The sequence below is a fragment of the Anguilla rostrata genome, chromosome 3 (assembly GCF_018555375.3).
Source record: "Anguilla rostrata isolate EN2019 chromosome 3, ASM1855537v3, whole genome shotgun sequence".
Lineage (NCBI taxonomy): Eukaryota > Metazoa > Chordata > Actinopteri > Anguilliformes > Anguillidae > Anguilla > Anguilla rostrata.
In genome coordinates, this window is record NC_057935.1 from 41,488,288 (window position 1) to 41,507,691 (window position 19,404).

At 40.5% G+C, this 19,404-nt stretch overlaps 1 protein-coding gene across 3 annotated transcripts in view; it reads left to right on the forward strand.

Annotated features, from left to right (window-relative positions):
* sh3rf2 (SH3 domain containing ring finger 2) overlaps positions 1–19,404 on the forward strand; it is a 36,072-nt gene that overhangs the window by 6,616 nt on the left and 10,052 nt on the right. For 2 of the 3 annotated variants that reach the window (XM_064327639.1, XM_064327640.1), the window contains exons 3-7: positions 646–915; positions 3,410–3,505; positions 5,546–5,794; positions 14,276–14,418; positions 16,112–16,282. In XM_064327639.1, coding sequence (XP_064183709.1) covers positions 646–915; positions 3,410–3,505; positions 5,546–5,794; positions 14,276–14,418; positions 16,112–16,282 — 929 coding nt within the window. The remainder of the gene's footprint in view (positions 1–645; positions 916–3,409; positions 3,506–5,545; positions 5,795–14,275; positions 14,419–16,111; positions 16,283–19,404) is intronic. The other variant, XM_064327641.1, reaches the window with a different exon arrangement.

The window sequence follows — 19,404 nt, forward strand, 5'->3', positions numbered from 1 at the left end:
CTCCTGTGTTTTTTCCTGTTGTGCATGCCTGTGCGTGCCTGGGAAGAGGGGGGAGTTTACTGCACTGCTACTGTTCATTCTGTAATGTTGCAGTTCACTGTATGATAAGTTCAACAGTATACTGGGTTTAATAGTTTATACTCATTACAGAGAAGGGCTACATTGATGCAGCAGATAAATACTACCCCCAACTCCATTGTAGAAAACTTTTTAGTTGTAAGATCTTATTAAACCTTATTATGGGTAATGACTAGGTGTCAATATGGAAAAAAGTTTGTGAAGCTAATTTAAACATACTTTTTTTAAGCTGCTTTTTATGGTGTCAAGCCCTGTTTTCAGTCACACCTGTCTCAATCTTGCAACCCCATTGTAACACAAAATATTATCATTGGATTGATCATCAAATAATCAGAAATTCTGGATTTAAACTCCAGGATCTAGGGGTTCTAGTCTTTTAATCAGTACTTCTCTTTCAGTAAAACTCTTTATACTCAGGTCAAAAGGGTTTATAGCAAGTGAAATATCATTTTTGGCCATGAGGTACCAGTTGATTATTCTTCACTTAACTTTATTATTTTACATAAAGTGGTAAAACGGACTTGGGATTTCAGAAATGTGAATGCTGATTGCTGCCTTTCTTTTTAGGTTCCATGGGCCCGAGCCCTGTGCAATTACAGAGGAAATGTTCCTGGTGAGCTCAACATAAAATCTGGTGACATCATCATCTTGCGCCGGAAGGTTGATGAGAACTGGTACCATGGAGAGGCCAATGGCAACAGTGGGCTGGTCCCAGCCAACGTGATGCAGGTTGTCAACCAGTTGCCCCAGCCTCTGCCCCTTTGCCGCGCTCTTTATGACTTTGATACGAAGGACATGGACCAGGAAGATGTCCAGAACTGCCTAAATTTCTTTAAGGTGGGTAACAACCTAGGTTACTATTGCCTCAGTATCAATCAAATAGTTATGTATTTATGATAGCACTCTTAACAGTGGAATGCTCCCTAATTTTCATAATTTATATTTAATATTGTAGCAACACCTATATGATGACCATTTTTTTCTGGTAATATTCAATGAAATTAATCTGTGTCACTCTGTGTGTGTTACCTGTGAATGTAATGGGGTGATTTCTACTAGTTACTTGTGATTAAGATAAGAGTGTTTGCTCTGTTCTGCATGGCTTTGTTGTTCTGCAAAGAATCAGGGCACAATTATGAATCTTGTCTTTTTTTTTCTTTGTTGTTCTCTTCCTATATTCTATAGTAATGCTTAACAAACAGCCATGTAGAACAAAATATTACCGGTTAATATCCACCAAGACAGCATATTGAGGAGGTTTCTGCTCACTTTGAAAGGTGTGATTTTCCCTAGAAAGTACAACAGAGCTTGAGCCTTTTTAAAGACAGCACCATTGTTCTCCTTCCAGTCAAGTCTGAACATTATTTGTACAGGGTGCACATCCATTGAAATGGGGTGGGGAAACAAAATGCAGGTTTAACATATTTCATCATGTTAAAGGAGTTCTTTTTGTTGATGGGACAGCTGCACTCTCACTGCTTTCATTGCACATTTAGCGCAATTAGTGCAGATCAGCTAGCGTACTTCAGAATGAAAAGAAGCAGCGGTTGACTGCACAAACTTTGGAACAAACATGTGCTAGTCTCTCCCATTAATAGAGAAAAGTGCGCCAATTGAACAGGACGTGGCCTTCACTGAGAATTCCACATTCCACAAAAATTGGGGATTAAATCTGTTAAAGAAAAAAAATCAGTTTTTCTTGGACACAATTGAATATATTTTGATTTCACAAAGGTTTTTTTATTTTCCTTTATTGCTATATCTTTTCCATAAATTGTATGTGCTTTGTATATAAAATATATTTTCAGTATTTAAGTGACAGAACCTCCTTGTTTTGCAAGACTAGTTGGAGGCATTTAAACTTGACGTGGTGTCCAGATGAACATATTTAAAACACACCAAACCTGCCTAATTCTGTGAAAACAAAAAATGTAGTCTCTTTCAGGAAATATCTTGAATAAGGTCACTGAGGTCAGTAACAATCCACAGGGTTTTGAGTGAAACAGAAGCTCAGGCATTTGCATAAACGATGTCACAATAATATGTAATGGGGAGGAAGTAGTTGACGGTCTTTTTTCTGGCATACGTTCACGAACCTTTCCTGACGGAAACCTTAGTTTTTGGCAAAATTTATTGATGGACTTTTCTAGAAGGTGGCTAGAACAGGTAGGTTGTGTAGTCTAAAAATATGTTTTGGAAAGGTTGAATGTCATCAGCTTGCTTTTTCTGCATTCTGACGAAGCTCATTACGTTTTGTTACGTGACAGTAAAAGCAGCCTTTGGTTCAAGTCACACACTTTGGTTAAAGTGCACACTCAAAGACATTTACAAAACTGTACCATTTGCATAGTAATAATAATAATTACTATTATTGTTATTTTTATTATTATTATAAAATTCAGATTGTGTAATTTAAATAAAACCTAAATGACCAAGTCATTTATTATATTCTTCTTAATCTAGTTATATGGTTGTAAATTTTGAGCTTTGATAAATGGTGAAAATCCTTTCTTAACTTTGGAGGTTGTTTACCGAAACTGGGGTTCTGAGAAAATATGTGTTGGTTATCTAGCTCTATATGCACACTGATTTATCACCCCTGTCAAGTATAATAATGAGAAAGAGCAGAGGTTGGCAGGAGACTTCGATCTGTATTTGAAGTGTACAGTCGTACAAGCCCCCAGGGCTGGATCAGGCCAGACATGTGCACTGGTAGTACTATCATTAATATGCTGTGTTCTGGCCAGAAACCGCAAGAAATATTAACCTAAGTTTATTTATTCAGTTCCCATCTAACATAACCGGTTTTTTTTCTCCTATCGAAGCTTATGGTGAGCTTGGAGTCGGAAAGGTTGTGCGCAACATAAAAATGCCATTCTCTCATTCATAACTTTTCTGTACTGTGGTCACAGTCACAGGGTTGGTGAAGAATATGTGCAGTTAAATATTGGCTGGAATGGTGCATGTATTTGAATTTGGAGTGCATAGTGAGGGTGAGAGAGCCTCCGATTAGAATTGTATACTATTTGAGTTTGGAGAAGTGAGTAGTGGCCTGGCCGGTCACATCTACTTATGAAGAATTTGTCGTCCTCAAAAATTGGAACGAACATGTGATAGCCTTGGGACAAACTATGCAAGAATGTGGTTGAAGGAGCAATTCAAAACTGGTGAGAGAATCTGCGGTATCTCTTGAAAGACACTAGACACAAAGGTGGTAGAGAGTAAGGTAGAGAGTAGGAGTCCTAGGAGCTAAGTATAGACAGTGGTCAGTCATTGTCACCAATTCTCTCACATCTTGTCTTCTATTTTTCTTCCAAACATGGTTTTGCAGGGAGACATTATCTCCGTGATAAGACGAGTGGATGAGAACTGGGTTGAAGGGAAGCTGGGAGAAAAAGTTGGAATTTTTCCTATCCAGTTTACAGAAGTAAGTATTTTTCTGTGCAGCTCTCTGAACATTTGAAATTGGTACGCATACACACACACACTGTGTAGTGTACTATAGTAGAAATATTTGCCTTCTTACTTATTTTCCACATCAATGTTTTTATGCCTCCGCGACAGCACAGCCGTGGCCGGAGGCAATATATTTTCGGGTTGTCCATCCGTCCATCCGTCCGTCCCGATTCTCGTGAATGCGATATCTCAGGAACGCCTTGATGGAATTTCTTCAAATTTTGGCACAAACGTCCACTTGGCTCAAAGATGAACTGATTAGATTTTGGTGGTCAAAGTTTAAAGGTCAAGGTCACTGTGACCTCACAAAACACGTTTTTACCTTGAGGGAATACAAAACGTTTTTTCCTTGAGGGAATTTCTTCACATTTGGCACACACATCCACTTGGACTCAAGGATGAACTGATTAGATTTTGGTGGTCAAAGGTCAAGGTCACAGTGACCTCACAAAATACGTTTTTACCTTGAGGGAATACAAAACGTTTTTTCCTTGAGGGAATTTCTTCACATTTGGCACACACATCCACTTGGACTCAAGGATGAACTGATTAGATTTTGGTGGTCAAAGGTCAAGGTCACAGTGACCTCACAAAATACGTTTTTGGCCATAACTCAAAAATTCATATGCTAATTATGACAAAGTTTCACACAAATGTCTAATAGGACAACATGATGAAGTGATGACATTGCACCCCTAAATTAGTGAATCTGAATCCATCCAGCTTGCTTTGTTTTAGCGGTAATAGACCATTCTTGTGACAGATTTATGGAACCAGGTTAACTTGCAGCTAGGGATGGGTGATATGGCCTAAAATTCATATCACAATATTTTGCATGATATTTTGTAAATTTCTTGTGAATTTCTGTATGTTCGCTCGTTTCATGTGTTACTAAATAGCATCTCTTCTATATTCCACATTATTCAACCAAGAGGCAAAAGCAGGGGATGTTATCTGCCGTTTTTTTCATTTTCCCATCCGTCTTGCTCCAGGTTACAGAAATTTGTTTGATAATTTGCATTTCTTGTTAATGAGATTTCCATTGTGCTCTGCGGGGCAGGTAAATGTGAGTAAGTGCTTGCATCTTAATTGGGAGGGAGTTTTATATGACTCACTCTGCACTCCCTGCTGGTAGCCTGGCTGAGTCTGCTGTGGGCAGCTAGGTATGAAGGCACCATCTAGTCTAGTTTTTTTTTTTTCCTTTTTTTTTTGTTAGTAAACAGTGTAACTATCTACTATGTGATGCCACACTTTGCTAAATGATGGGGTTAACAGTGAACCAGCTGATCACCATGATTACCATTTCCAGGCTCCGCTTAGTGGTGAAAGAAACATTTGGGCCATGTGGGCCCTGACGTTAGTGGCTGCTCAGAAAGCAGCCTCGAAACTACAGGGTTGTGGGTTCCCTTCCCAGCTGATGCACTGCCTGTATATGCTTAAGCAAAGCACTTAATCAGAACCACTTCCCTGAATGTATTGTTGAAACTGTCACTGCCTTAGACACTTACTTAGAACTTATATGAATTTTGTGTCAACAAAATGCTCAAAACATGAAACTGAATTTACAACTGTAAAAACTGTTAAGGCATTACGAAAGTTCTTATGTTTTACTGTAACTGACAGGGTAAGCATGAAATGTGAAAGTCAAGTTGACAAGCCAGCTTATCTAACACAAGCTAGTCAGCTGTTTTTTTGTTAGCAAACTATGTAAATACCACGAATGTCATCACACTTTGCTAAATGATAGAGTTAATGGTGAACAAACCGATCACAACGATTACCATTTCCAGCACCACTTAGCAGTGATGTAAACATTTCCTGTAAGCGCAACTGCTTACAGAGACAGTGAGAGAGAGCAAGAGAGGCAGCAAGATAGTGTGTGTGTGAGAGAGAGAGCGAGAGAGAGAGAGAGGGAGAGAGAGAGCGATACAGCGAGAGAGAGAGAGAGAGATAATGCAGCACATTAGTCAGCCTCCAGAAGCAACAAGAAGCACTGTGCTTTCTCACACAGCCCAACTCCGCTGCCGCCAAACTCCTGGACAAACGCAAGGCTAACGGGACCACGGAGTCAGGACCCCAGGCGCGGAGTGGGAGCGGGAGCAGACTCCCTGTGCCCAGTGCTCCAGGAGCCCCCAACCGTTCCAGCCACCCCCAGGGCCCCGCAGACATCAGCCCAATCTTCCTTGGCTCCAGCACCCTCGCTGTGGTGCCTCGGGTGGGTGAGAGTCGCAGCGAGGGCAACAGCAGCTCCCTGCCTCAGGTGAGTGTGGTCTGGGAGGGGGGAGGGAGTGGCCTGCTGGGATCCTCTCTTCATTTGTTTTGGCTTTCTGGGGCTGAATGCCATGCAGTTGGCACTGAATGAACGGTTCTTATAAAGCATTCCAGGCCTTATATCTGAGGGAGTGTGTTTGGTGATGGCTATTTATAGTTGAATGAGCTATGGCTGTTAAACCTTTACAGAACTATTAAATGTGGCTTGCTGTATCCTAGTATATCATAATATAGCTTGTGATGGTATGAACACCAAATCTGTAGGGCTGTGTTAGAGTGTAAATGCCCAGTAAGACTGTGTGAGAATGTAAATGCCCTGTCAGTAGGAATCTGTCAAGGATGCCCTAGGAAAAATTCCCTGTCAGTCAGACCTATAATTTAATTCACGTAGACTCATGTTGCATGATGCTCTGAGGAATATGAAGAGGAGAATGTGTTCTCGACAATCTGAGTGTAATTCAGCAAGCTACCGACAGCCTGTCCCCACACTCCCCTCCCACCTCCCCAAAGCCAAGCTTTCATTTTCCAACTTGCAACCTCTGAAGAACCTCTGCCCATATTCTGTTTTTAAAACCAGACCACATACTCACAGTAGCTAAAGTGAATCAGAAGTTACCAGGAAAGCTAAGAGATTGTTACAGTGCATTACATTAGCATTTAGAAGATGCTTTTCTGTGTACATATGCAGCAGGTCTTTTGGAATTGGTAATGTAAAATGCACCTCAAATCAATGCTTAGATTTCACACCACCGGAGAGACTAAGTGAGGCATTTTGGAGTCGCTGATCAAATTTCACTTTTCTTCTGGAGTGAAAGTGATCTGTTATGACAGAGGGAGAAAAATGGACATGCACTGAAAAGATTTTTTCTTTTGAAAAGGTTGTCCATCATGTACAACAGCTGTGAACTGGGACACTGCTTTCTTAAACTCCTAAAGAAATATCCAGTTGCCTAATACTTTGGGCAGTTGAAGTATTTCATATGCCAAATGGGTTCCCCCAGTGAAATGTGTAATAATGGGCAGTAACAATCTATTATTATGGGCTGACATCATTGCAGGAAAGGCAGGAACATAATAACCCACAAGCTGCTACAGGAAAGGCTCTGACTGCAGGTGGAGTGGGGAGGTGTAGTTCTGGCTGCAGTGTTTATGAGAGTGGGGTTGCAGGATGAGGGATTATATGGACATCTGGGCACTCTTCGTTTAGATACAGGCTGACGGTGAACTTGTGGGATGGAGGATGGTGTTTCAGATGCACAGTTAGGAACCCAGAGGAAACCCCTGCACCTGACTGTGCAAGTCTGAGCCGAGAGATGGCGGAAAGGCTCTTCCTCTGTGCGTGCATGGGCATGTCTCACCTGATCTTGACAGGACATGGGAGAGGAGAGTTTGGAACCTGCCTCATTCAGGATAACATCTTTTAAAGAAACAGTTTTGCAAAGCCTAAGCACCTCCGAGCTGCATTTCGTGCTGTGGGTCAGTGCAAAACTTTTTTTGGGTGAGCAGCTCTTCAGAAAAAGTGTTTACTCTCTGCCAAAATCAAACAAAAAAAGGTTTGAACAAGTGATGTGTATTTTTTGGCATGTGATTTGTCTAGGCAATGAGGAAATTATTTGAAATTACTTGGAAATATCCTTATAAGAAAAGACCACTTTAGATATTACTACAGCTAAGAAAAAGGTTTTGCAACGTAAGTCAAATACATGGAACCCCAACTTAAATACCATGTTAAAAAATGACATCAGCAGTAGCTTAGATTGAAGAAGGGTACAGTAGAGTTTATGTAAATTTGACATCTGTGTTCATTCGTGTCACCTGGATTTGCAGTGTAGACTGCAGTGATCTGATGTAATGATACAGGAAGTGGATGTGACTCCTATATTCAGCTCTATTTAGAAAGAAGTGTACCAGCTTGATATGTACAAGTTTGTCCAGAATGTTTGTAGATTGCTGTTGGTATAAGACAAAAATGTGATCCTGGATTAATATTTTTTGCTTTCTCCACTTACTTTAGTCACGGGGGGTCACCTCTCTGTGAACAAAATCTTTGTTTTCTGTCAATGCCTGTGTGGTAGCACAGGCTGTGTGAGGCGAATTAACTGGGACATAGCCACCTTCAGCTTTTCTTGTCATTTCTGCTTGATTGCATACGAGCTGCAATGGCTCGCAGTGTCAAATGAATGCAATGCCTAATTATGCCGATAGTCAAAATAAGGAGTGAAAATGTGACAATGGCATAAGCGGGTGTGCAGTCCCAGTGAGGGCATGTGTTAAAATGACATCAGTTTTTGTACAAACCTAGTGAGAGGGTGTGCTAAAATAACATCAGCAGTTGTGCAGAACTAGTGAGGGGATGTGCTACGGTTACCTCAGCTGTTGTGTGAGGAATATGCTAAAATTACATTACTGAACGCTCTGCAGCCTACTTTACCAGTAAACCAGAGGGCGTCTGGTATCTTACAGGTTACTTGGTTTAATGTTTAGACCCAAAATATTTTCATGATTGTTCGCCTGATGATGACATTTTACCTGCGTCATTTTCATGGAGGGGTTAGTGAGGGAAGGGAAGTATGGGCACTGTGGTTCTGTCACATGGCCATGACTCATGTAAGTTACATAAGTGTCCGCCTCTCATCTGCTGTAATGCTCATTCCTCTTGACTGAGCTGTCCACATCAGCAGCTTGCTGGCGTACTGATTTCTGGGCAGCGGCTTAGTAGAAAAAGTACATCTGGCCCAACATCTGACCTGCCCATAGGCCACTTCTTAGCACTTTATGAAAATATTTTTAGTGTCCATCCTTAGACATGAGAGGCTGTGCACATTTGCATTGGTAAATATGCAGAACCATTTTCTAAGAACCCCCTCGCATTGTCTACAAACACCCCCCTAATATAAGGGACATGCTTCTTAGAGCAGATTACAACCCCCCATCCTACCTCATTGCCTTCTGAATGACATTCCTGCAGGTACAGCACCGTGAAAAAGAAGTTGCCCCCTTCCTGATTTCCTCTATTATTCCATATTTGTCACACTAAATGGTTTCAGATGTTTAGACAAAATGTCATATAAGACAAAGGGAACCTGAGCAAACGCAAAGTTTTTCACATTGCTGTGGAGTAATTTTAGCCCACTGCTTTAGTTTAAATAAATTGGTAGGTTTTTGCATATGAACTGCTTGTTGCAGGTCCTGCCACAGCATCTCTATTGGGTTCAAGTCAGGACTTTGACTAGGCCACTCCAAAACGTATTCGGTTTCTTTTCAGCCATTCAGATGTCCTTGTGGACTTGCGTACATAGACAAAACTCATAGACATTTCAGAACATTGCAGTAACTTGTTTAAGACATGAGTCACATATACCAATATTGATGTGCATGTTCATATACTGTGACTGTTTATTTTTTTGTGAATATATTTCTATTGCTGTACATGTTTTTAAAAGTATGATTCTTTCTTTTATATCTGTCACATGGTGTATCAGCTGTGTTTTGTCATAACCATGCCTACAGTATATATACTGGTAAAATGCCAGTTCTTGGTTACCTGTCAAAGATCCCTGTGGGGATCCTTTCAGGAGCCTTAAGCAGTGAGCATACATTATCTTTTTATGTGATTTATTCTTATCCAGCTCCTACAGAGAGAGATTTTGGATGTGCGCACTTTCAAAGTTTTTCAAATATGCTGAACCTCCCCCCATCCAGTGGTGTTCAGGGCAGCAGAATCGTTAGCCATTTTTTGGATGTAGATTGAAGACCTACCTTTTCAGAATGTATCTTGGTCTCCCTCTCATCCCCATGCCCTAAAACTCCCACCTTTTGTATTAATTCAGGATAGGTTGTTTGTATGGTTTTATGTTCTGTTCTTAATGTTTGTTTTGGATGCCACTTGAATGTATATTTTTTCCTGGCTAGCATTTTCATTAGTGCTTTGGCTATATATACACTCACTGGTCTGGGAATATTATTATCCAGGTCTGGCATTATTGCTCATATAAATCCGTTGATTGCACTTTCATTTCTCCTGCATTGTAATTCACTCTGGATAACAGCAGCTGACTGGTTTCAGCATACAGGCCCTGACTGAGTTGCATTGGATCATCAGTTCACACAAGTTGTTTGTTTAGATTTAATACTTTTATGTAATCGGTTTTCGCACAGTAAACGAGTGTAGCCTGCTTGACGGTATTTCATTTTTGGTTTTGTCATTTTCAATTCTGGCAGCATTTCTGCTGGCTATTTATAACTAGTATAATGATTCCAAATGTTGACGCTACCAATTAGCCTGCCTCTCATTTGTCCCAGGGAATGTCATTCATGTGAGCAGCTGAAATAATACTGTCTCAGTGTGGTTCTGAAAATTTCAAGAAACAATGACGCATCTAGGGGATGCACTAATATGAGAATTTCTGGCTCATGCCGATTTCCGATTATTTGGGGGGGACATTAGCCGATGCCGATACCGATGGTTCCATTGTTTGGTGGTTCTGCTTCCATAAACTGTTTAAAATCTTGCCATTCTAAAAAAAAAAAAAAACACACACACAATTTTAATTACACAACTTTAAAGTAGCATATTGGTGGCACATTGGTGCAGTTAGATGTTACAGCAGGTGGTCGGCAATTTATATTTGTGTTCAAATTTCAGTTTGTCTGTATATTCAAGACTTCAAACAAAATGATCACAAGGAGAGGATAACTTAATATGCTGCATTTATTGCAGAAAAATAAGCTGTCTAACCCTGTGTACGCCACATTATAATTAAGACTCCACAATTGCACACAACACATTTTAACAATGTTACAAACTTCAGTGGACAAATAAGATTTTTGGAACATTCAATAAAAATATATTGGACCAAATGAATTTATATCAGATTAAAGTGCCAGGGTTTTGTTGGGGTCATATATTTCAGAAGAATTGTTTTTGGAGGAAAAAATAGGGGCACACTTTACAGTTTACCAATCCTCTAACCTTTGCAAAATATTATCACATTTGGCTGTCGATCCCCCGCAATTTTAGTTGGTGCCAAGTTCACGTTCACGTTCGATTCTAGCTAACTTGCCGGGAAACCGTTTTACCGGCACGCAAACTCGTACAAACTGATCAATCGCAAAGTTGACAGCTAAGGTTTGGTATCTAGTTATGAGAGGCAGTATCCATGTAACGCTAGCTTGCTAGTTGATTATTTAAATAGTGCAAACAAGAGACATACAGTTGCATTGAGGTTTCACAAGAAATTATTACATTTCAGAAACTTTCACTTTGAGATGGCTTGGAGAATAAAGACTTTAAAAAGCCAGCATGTCTCCGGTCTCCTGGCGTCAACTTTCCCAGGTAACAACATAGAGGTTGACTTGTGTTTTGGAGCAGCGCCCCGCAGAGGCTCATAAGCGCCAATGATTATTGATTTCAAAATGAATAAAAATTTGGGTTATTTTTGGCATTAAAAAAAAATGATTTCTTTTTAAAATTTATTTTTACAGGTCTGTAGGCTATAATTATAGGATAAACACTGAATATGGAAAACGAAGTGCAGTTATGTTATATTTGATAGGCAAATGAAAACCAACTTTTGGAATATAATAAAAAGACTTTTTGCCTTTTGATTTACAGGACATAATCTGAGTTGACCGTCGTTTTTTAAACGACGGCCGATGGCCGCTTGTGAAAATTGTTAATCTATTGTCAGATACCGATCGTTGGCCGGTATATGTACATCCCTAACACATTCCATTAGTGTTTAACAGTTTGATTAGCTAAATCGTTAGTTTATGCTGTGTACGGGTGCATGTTCACTGAGTAGCCTACTACACAAAACAAAACTATCTAATACACTTTTTCCCACAGTCTGACAACCTGGCAAAGAAACTACATGCATGCATTGTATCGTGAGTCACTGAGATTATGGTTCCTGATAGGGCAGGTTATTGAGACACACCTTCACTGTATAAGTTGCTATATTTGTACTTGATATTGTGCCTGTATTGGGTGAAAGCATGTACAACCACACCTCATCACACCTTTTGACCTACTTAGCCAGGTATGCCCTCCTTCAGACAGTCTAGATCGGAAATCTTGAGAGGTTTCAGTGATTTGCTCTTTTCTGCTTCTGCAACTAAATGACTTGGATGAATATTAGCATCTGAAAGACTCTAAACCTACTTTCTGGGTTGGCCTAAATTCCTGGAATGGTAGAAGTAAGTTTTTCTGAGATGAAGGCAGGGCATGAATCATGTCTTTGCGGTGCCAAGGAGTACTTCGGTTGTTTATTAAATCAAAAAAAACTTGTATACTACTGATTATGTGGCAGCAGTTGAATGCTATTGGGGAACAGTACAGTAGTTATATCATGAGGGAACTGCACAGTAGTCTGTTGTATTTGTTTTGTAACTGCTCAGTTGTGATTTAGTCATGAGTAAACTGTGCAGGACTATGTTGTATTCGATAAGTAACTGCAGTAGTGATGTGACTAAGAGGAAACTTCAGGAGTATGTTGTATTTGTTAAGTAACTGTGCAGTAGTGATGTGATTAAGAGGGGACTGTGCAGGAGTATGTTGTAGTCAATAGGGAACTTTGTGGCAGAGCGATGTAGTTTGGTGCATTTCCTGTAGTAGTGCCCAGATGTATGCATAGGTGTGTTAAATGTTAGGATACAGTATGCGAGTAGCCTTGGATAAAAGGATCTGCTCTAATAAAATAAAATAATATAATATTATTATTATTATTATTATTATTATTATTATTATTATTATTATTATTATTATAGCTGATTTTCTGTTTAATTTGGAAGGTCCATCTGTAGAACAAATGTACAGTATACATTAAAGGAAAGTTTACTTCCTTGGGTTTTTTAGTATTATTTCAGTTTTGTGCTGTTTTTGATTGGCCCAGGCAGTTTTGTGTGTGATGAAGGATATAACGGCAGCGTAGTATAATGAGTAAGGAACTGTACTTAATTGGTTGTGGGTTCAATTCCCGGGTATGACTCTGCTGTTGTACGCTTGAGCAAGGTACTTAACCTGTATTGCTTCAGTATATATCCAGCTGTATAAATGGATGCAATGCAAATGCTATGTGAAATATCTTTTAAGTTGCTCTGGATAAAAGTGTCTGCTAAATGCCTGTAATGTAATAGATGTTTAGATACATTTATAATGTCCTGCAGCTTTCCAATAGCTGATATAGGGGCATTCAGAAATTCATGGTCTGGAGCAAGAAAATATACCTCAGCTAACTCCCAAATGGCTTCTACAGTTATGTTATGCCTGTGGAGGTTATAACTGTGTATATTACCCAGCTATTCTTCAAAAAATTATGCTGAGAACCTGAGACCACTGTACTCAAGGACAGAAGAACTGGTATTCTATAAAAAAAGATATTTATGTTTATAATTATGAATATGCACAGCCTCTGGAAACATAATTTGACAGCACAAGCTATCTTTGAATTACTTGAAGTCTAAAGCAAAAAAATACACATTACATTACCTTACATTACATTACATCTATTTAGCAGATGCTTTTATGCAAAGCGATGTACAAAAGTCCATATCATGGTCATTGGAACAACTACAAAACACAGGTTCGATAAGGTACAATACTCATTTCGTACAGTTATTTATAGCCAAGAGCACATTTCAGTTTCCGCAGTGGACATTATTCTGACCTAACTTATGCCAGGTCAAACTAGGGGGAAGAACAAGCTACAATATTAGGACGAAAATACAAATTACAAGTGCTGGAATGGGGGTACATGTAACATGAGTGCCATGAAAAGGGGGGTTAGTCCAGGTATAGTCTGAAGGATGCGTCTTCAGACCATGGCGGAAGATGGGTAGTGAGGGAGAGGTTCGAAGAGGGATAGGGAGTTTGTTCTACCACTGGGGAGCTAGGGTGGAGAAGCTCCAACATGTGATCCCTTTACTCAGATGGGAGGGGGTGCAAGGCGCCCTGCTGCTGCAGTGGAGTGGTCGAGCAGGCGTATCTTGAATCATGTCCTGTAAGTAGGCAGGGGCCGTCCTGTTTGCTGCTGTGTAGGCGGGGGTCAGGACTTTGAACCTGATCCTGGCAGCGACCGGTTGCCAGTGGAGTGACCTCAGAAGAGGAGTGACGTAGACGACAAAGCCCGTATACTAGCCATTGTAAAGGTCGTCAGAAACTTTTGTAAGCATCATTATCCCTCTTTGCACAAAGAAACTGTCTGGGCCAATCAAAACACACTAAAACTGTAATGATATGTGATAGTGAACTGTGTCTTTAATAAATCTATTGGATTTTCCACACCAATATGAAAGTGGCTACATTGATTAAATTACATGGTTGATTGACATGAAGTTTGTGACATGGCACAGGAAGACTCCATGTGAAGTTGCTATTTGAAAGTTAACTTTAGCTCTGAGGGTATCAAATAACAGTTACTGTAGTGTGTATCTTTAATGTTGTTTGAGTGTGGCTTTTGCTCTGTTTTAGGGGTCTCCGGTGGTTCCAGGTGAGAGAAAGCCTAGCGCTGACCCAGCATCAACCACCGTCGCCATGGCACTTATGAACCCTCAGTCCCATTCAGCTACCATGGAAAGCAAGCAGTCCTCCAACCAACAGGTTTCCATCAGCGTGTGAGTCCTGCTGTGCAATGCTGGGGTGGGCGGGGCTAACATTTGGTCGCAAATGTTTTATGGAGACCGCACACCTATCTAGGATTTCTTTCATACAGCACGTCAGGGTTTCAGCCAGGCTAACCCAGACTATGCTTGTCCTACTATAAGCTGTGTTTCATTTTCTCTCAGTGCAGTTTTAGTTTGCTGCGTATTCAGGGGTAAGAAACACTCTTCTCTGAGCTTCCTGGAGGAGTATTCTGTGGGAACATTTCACAAAGGAGGAAATTCTCTCATTAACACTGGAGCAAATGGCCAGTTTAAATTCAATCATGCTGTGGACTCTGCCACCGGATTTAAGCATAACACTGAGATTTCACTGTTATCAAACTATTGCACTGCTATCAATCAATCTGGTTCCAATGAAACATCAATGCAGCTGAGATCCAATTGGAGGCACACATTGCCATATTGCTTTTCTTGCAGTCATTCATGCATATTTTCACAAAAGGCCTTAATTGTTGTGAATTGCACCTTCTGTCTCACTGCTCTCCGATCTTTCCTTTTATGGAGGAGCCTTGGAAAATGTTGTTTCTTATGGATGTAGCCATTGTGACGAAATCCCACCCACAATCAATGTTTCACGTAGCCTTTATTATCTGCATTAGATTGCACAGTAAAATCAGGCAAACAGTATTTACAAATGCGTATCTTTTCATTATTTCTGCTTCTCAATTATTTATTTCCATTAATTAATTTTATTTAGTCACCAGTAGCTTGGGTTCATAGCAAAAAAAATATAAGTAACAGACTAGGCTCTGCTACTTATTCATCTGCAGGCGGTTATGATGGACGCACCTGTGTGATTTCTCAGCTGCCCACGCTGGTTTGCTTTTAGCTGCCGGCGGGTCAGGGCCGGAGCAGCAGCCAGCCCACTCTGTTCTGCGCTGAGTGATTCCGCCCAGTTCCGGAAGCCCATGCAGCACGTCACCACACTACTTCATCTTTCTCCCACTCTGTGTGGGATGCACTGATTGCTTCTGACACCACTCCCCAGTGGTGTTTTTGAAAAGTTTTACTGCATCTCCAAAGTGCACTATTCTCTGCTGCTGCTTATAGAGCTGGTGCAGGTTTGGGTGTTGCCATCGCTGCCTGTAAATCATTTTCCTAGCTAATGTGTGTTTTTTTTGTTGCTGAAAAATATGTTTACTCTTTACTCAGTTCTAAGTGAGAGAAAACTGTTTCAAAGCGACAGAACACCAGAAGTCCAAATGTTGCCTGCGTGGTTTAATTCTGCACTGCTGATCTTTTGGTGCAAAAAAGAGCAATTCCAGGGCAAAAAGAATTATATGTGTGTGCCAATAGATGTGTGGGTATGCAGTGTATCATTTTTGTATGTGTTGTGCTACATATGTGAGTTTTGTAACTGGGTGTGCCCACATGCATGTCCCTCTGCAGGTGTGTGTGTGTGTGTGCTTGCATGTGTGTGTGTGTGCGCGTGCGTGTTTGTGTGTGTGTGTGCATGTGTGTGCTTGCGTGTGTGTGCATGTATGTGCGTGTGTGCGTATGCATGTGCGACCCGTTACGCTGCTGTACTGTTTGTGAATGCATTATGCAGCCGTAATGGATGTGTTTGTTTGTGTGTGTGTGTGTGTGTGCGCACGCACACTGGTCAGGCGTAGCTCTGTGTATGACGCGTGTTCTCTGCGCACAGGTGTGCTGCGCTGTACCCCTACACACCGTGCCGCTCTGAGGAGCTGGAGCTGAGGAAAGGGGAGATGGTGGGCGTGTACGGGAAGTTCAAGGAGGGCTGGCTCCGTGCTCTGTCTCTGAGAACCGGCAAAGTGGGAATCCTGCCAGCCAACTACGTCACACCTGTGCTCCGGTGAGGGCTTGCTGCCATGCCAACCACAGGTGTCAATATGTGTCGTATATGCAAGATCAGGCCTACTCCATTTAAGTACCAGACAGGTCATGCCCACTACTGTAGTGCAACATAAAATCTGGATTGATTCATAATTATCAGTGCATTTTATCTTTACGGGAAGTTTTTAGTAGACCACACATGGCTCTTTGGAAATTTGCCAATAAGCAGTTGAGACACAGGTTTGAGAACACTGTCAAGATTATGCAGATGATGTACTGTTTTGGTTTAAATGGAAATTAAGGGGATTTTTGCTCTCAAGATAAACAAGTCATATATTTCTTATAATTGATTGCTAATGCCTTGGTGGACAAGAAAACATTCTGATGAAAAATGCAAATACGAGTATATAAGTTTTTTATGAAAAATCATTTTATGACAATACTACCTCTCCAGCATTTCCTCATGCATATTTATAGAAGTTTAACATTTGTTTAGGAAGTTACCTTGCCAAGTTCATGCTTCCACATTTTCTTATGCAACCCATGTATAGACTTGTTAGATATCATTTGAATAATTTATATGATGTGCTCCACAACGTTTGGGACAAAAACCTTGTTTTTTTTCTTGATTTGATTCTGTATTCCACAATTTTAGATTTGTAATATTGTGGTCAAAGTGCACATCCCTGTTTTATTTAAGGGTATTTTGTATACCCTTTGGTTTCACCATGTAGAAAGTATAGTATTTTGGTTGCATAGTCCCTTCATTTCAGGGCTCCACAAGGTTTGGGACATATTAATGTTATATAACTGAAAGCAGTCATGTTTAGTACTTTAGTAGTTGCATATCACATGCAATGACTGCTTGAAGTCTGTGACCCATATACATCACCGGGTTCTGAGTATCTCTGGTGAGGCTCTGCCAGGCCTGTACTGCAGCCATCTTCAGCTCCTGCTTGTGGCTGGCTTCAGAATGAAGTGCCATCCAATGAGTTTGGAGACATTTGCTTGAACTTGAGCAAATAAGATACTTCTGTACACATCATAATTAATTCTGCTACTGCTATAAGCAGTAATGTCATCAATGTTGTCAAATGAGCCAGTATCTGTAGCAGCTATACATGCCCAAACCATAACACCCCCACTGTCATGTTTCACAGATGAAGGGGGGTGAATCTTGGTATCATCCATCCACAAGACTTTTGCAGAACTCTTTAGGTTCTTTTAGGTAGGTCTTAGCAAACTATAACCTGGTCATCCTGTTTGTGCAGTGGTTTGCTTCTTGCAGTGTAGCCTCTGTAGTTCTGTTTGTGAAGTGTTCTGCACACAGTAGTCACTGACACATCCACACCTCCCTCCTGAAGAGTGTTTCTGATCTGTCTGAAAGGTGTTTTGGGGATTGTCAGTCATCTCCTGTAGAGGTCTTCCTTCCTGCCTACCTGGCCCTTTTTGATTCCTGAGCTTGCCAGTGCTGTATTTGTTCTGAATGATTTTGGTAGGCCTATGGTTTTGCCTATGTCTCTGACTGTTTTTTCTTGTTTGTCAGCCTCATAATGGCTTCCCTGACTGTAATTGGCACAACTCAGGTCCTCATGTTGAAAAATAATACATAGGCAATAATAGACTCCTTAAGCAATCGAAAGCCTAGACTCAAGACTTGATACTGGAAACTCTCTTACACCTACACTAAAGAAGTGACTGAACACACTTGACTAATCAGAAACACTTATGAAGACATTTGTCTCCAAAATAATGGTGCCTTGAAATGGGGGAGGGTGTATTGAAGTGTTGTTGTAATTTATACTAGGTGAAACCAAAATGTAAAATTATACCCTATAAAGCTGAGAATCTGCAGTTTAACCATACATACACTGCATGTGTTTTTGTCTCAAACATGGAGCTCACTGTATATAATATCTAATAAAAAAACACGTTTTCAACGTACAAAAATGCCAAGTTACTCACACATACAAGACCAGTCCAGGCCTGCCATTAAAAGTATTGATATCAAAATGACGCCAAGTTACGGTACTACAAACAATATAGGCTATCTTGCCTCACCGAAATTAAATAAGATGTATTCCAAAGCAATGCTACCCAATATTTCCTCAATTCTTTCAAGTCTTTGTAGTACCATAACTTGGCGTCATTTTGATATCAATACTTTTAATGGCAGGCCTGGACTGGTCTTGTATGTGTGAGTAACTTGCCATTTTTGTACGTTGAAAACGTGTTTTTTATGAGGTATCATTTCTTTTTGCAAAGCGTTTTATTACGAGAGTGAGAAATGCGAAGTGACCCTGTAAGAAACGGTTGTGGATTATGGCTATCCTTGTGTGAATTTGTACAGTCTGATGAGCGTGTACTGTTTAGCAGTTTCGGTTTGCTATATATGTAAAACAGTGGCTGTGACAAAGGGTGCGGTGGCGTAAGTGTAAACGCAACAGAAGCGCAGGTGAAATATGGCCAGTGTATGTACTCATGGATTTGACGGCCATCCAACAAGCCTTGATTGAGAAAAGAATCAGCAAGCCCGTAGAATTAGAGCTCCCTAGGTCGCAACTTGTGTACCCTGCTGTCCTGCTCCGTTGTCTGTTATTTTGTGGAGATGCACTTTTAGTGTTTATTAGGTTTATAAGGCATTTTGATAGGCTTATCTGCAGGTAGGAATCCTCTTCACTGTTTTGCTAAGCTAGAACTGGAAAACTTGATAGTGGAGACTAGGAGCAGACGCATATGTCCCAGCAGGCTTTGCATATGAGAAAATAACAACAGTGTGAGAGAAATTAGGATGAAATGATGAAATTGCGTAGTTGAAACAATATGTTTTTAGCAGAATGGGCATGTAGGTGAAGGTTGACATGATCACAGACTATAGTGCGAAGTAAATGAAGTGACCATGAGCGAGCTTAGTTTCCTTATGGAACGGTATATATAACAGTCTGTATAAAGCATTAGCTTTAGTGGAGGGTTAAGTAATGTGTGAAATCTATTGCACGGATGTGCTTTTCTCATGTTCAGTACTAGTAGTTATACTCATGAGTGAGTCATGATTTTAAATGTAATGTTTTAATGGGGAGTTGCAGAACGTACATACGTAGTAATTATTTGTATGTGGCTAGATAGAGAACAGGGCGTGGT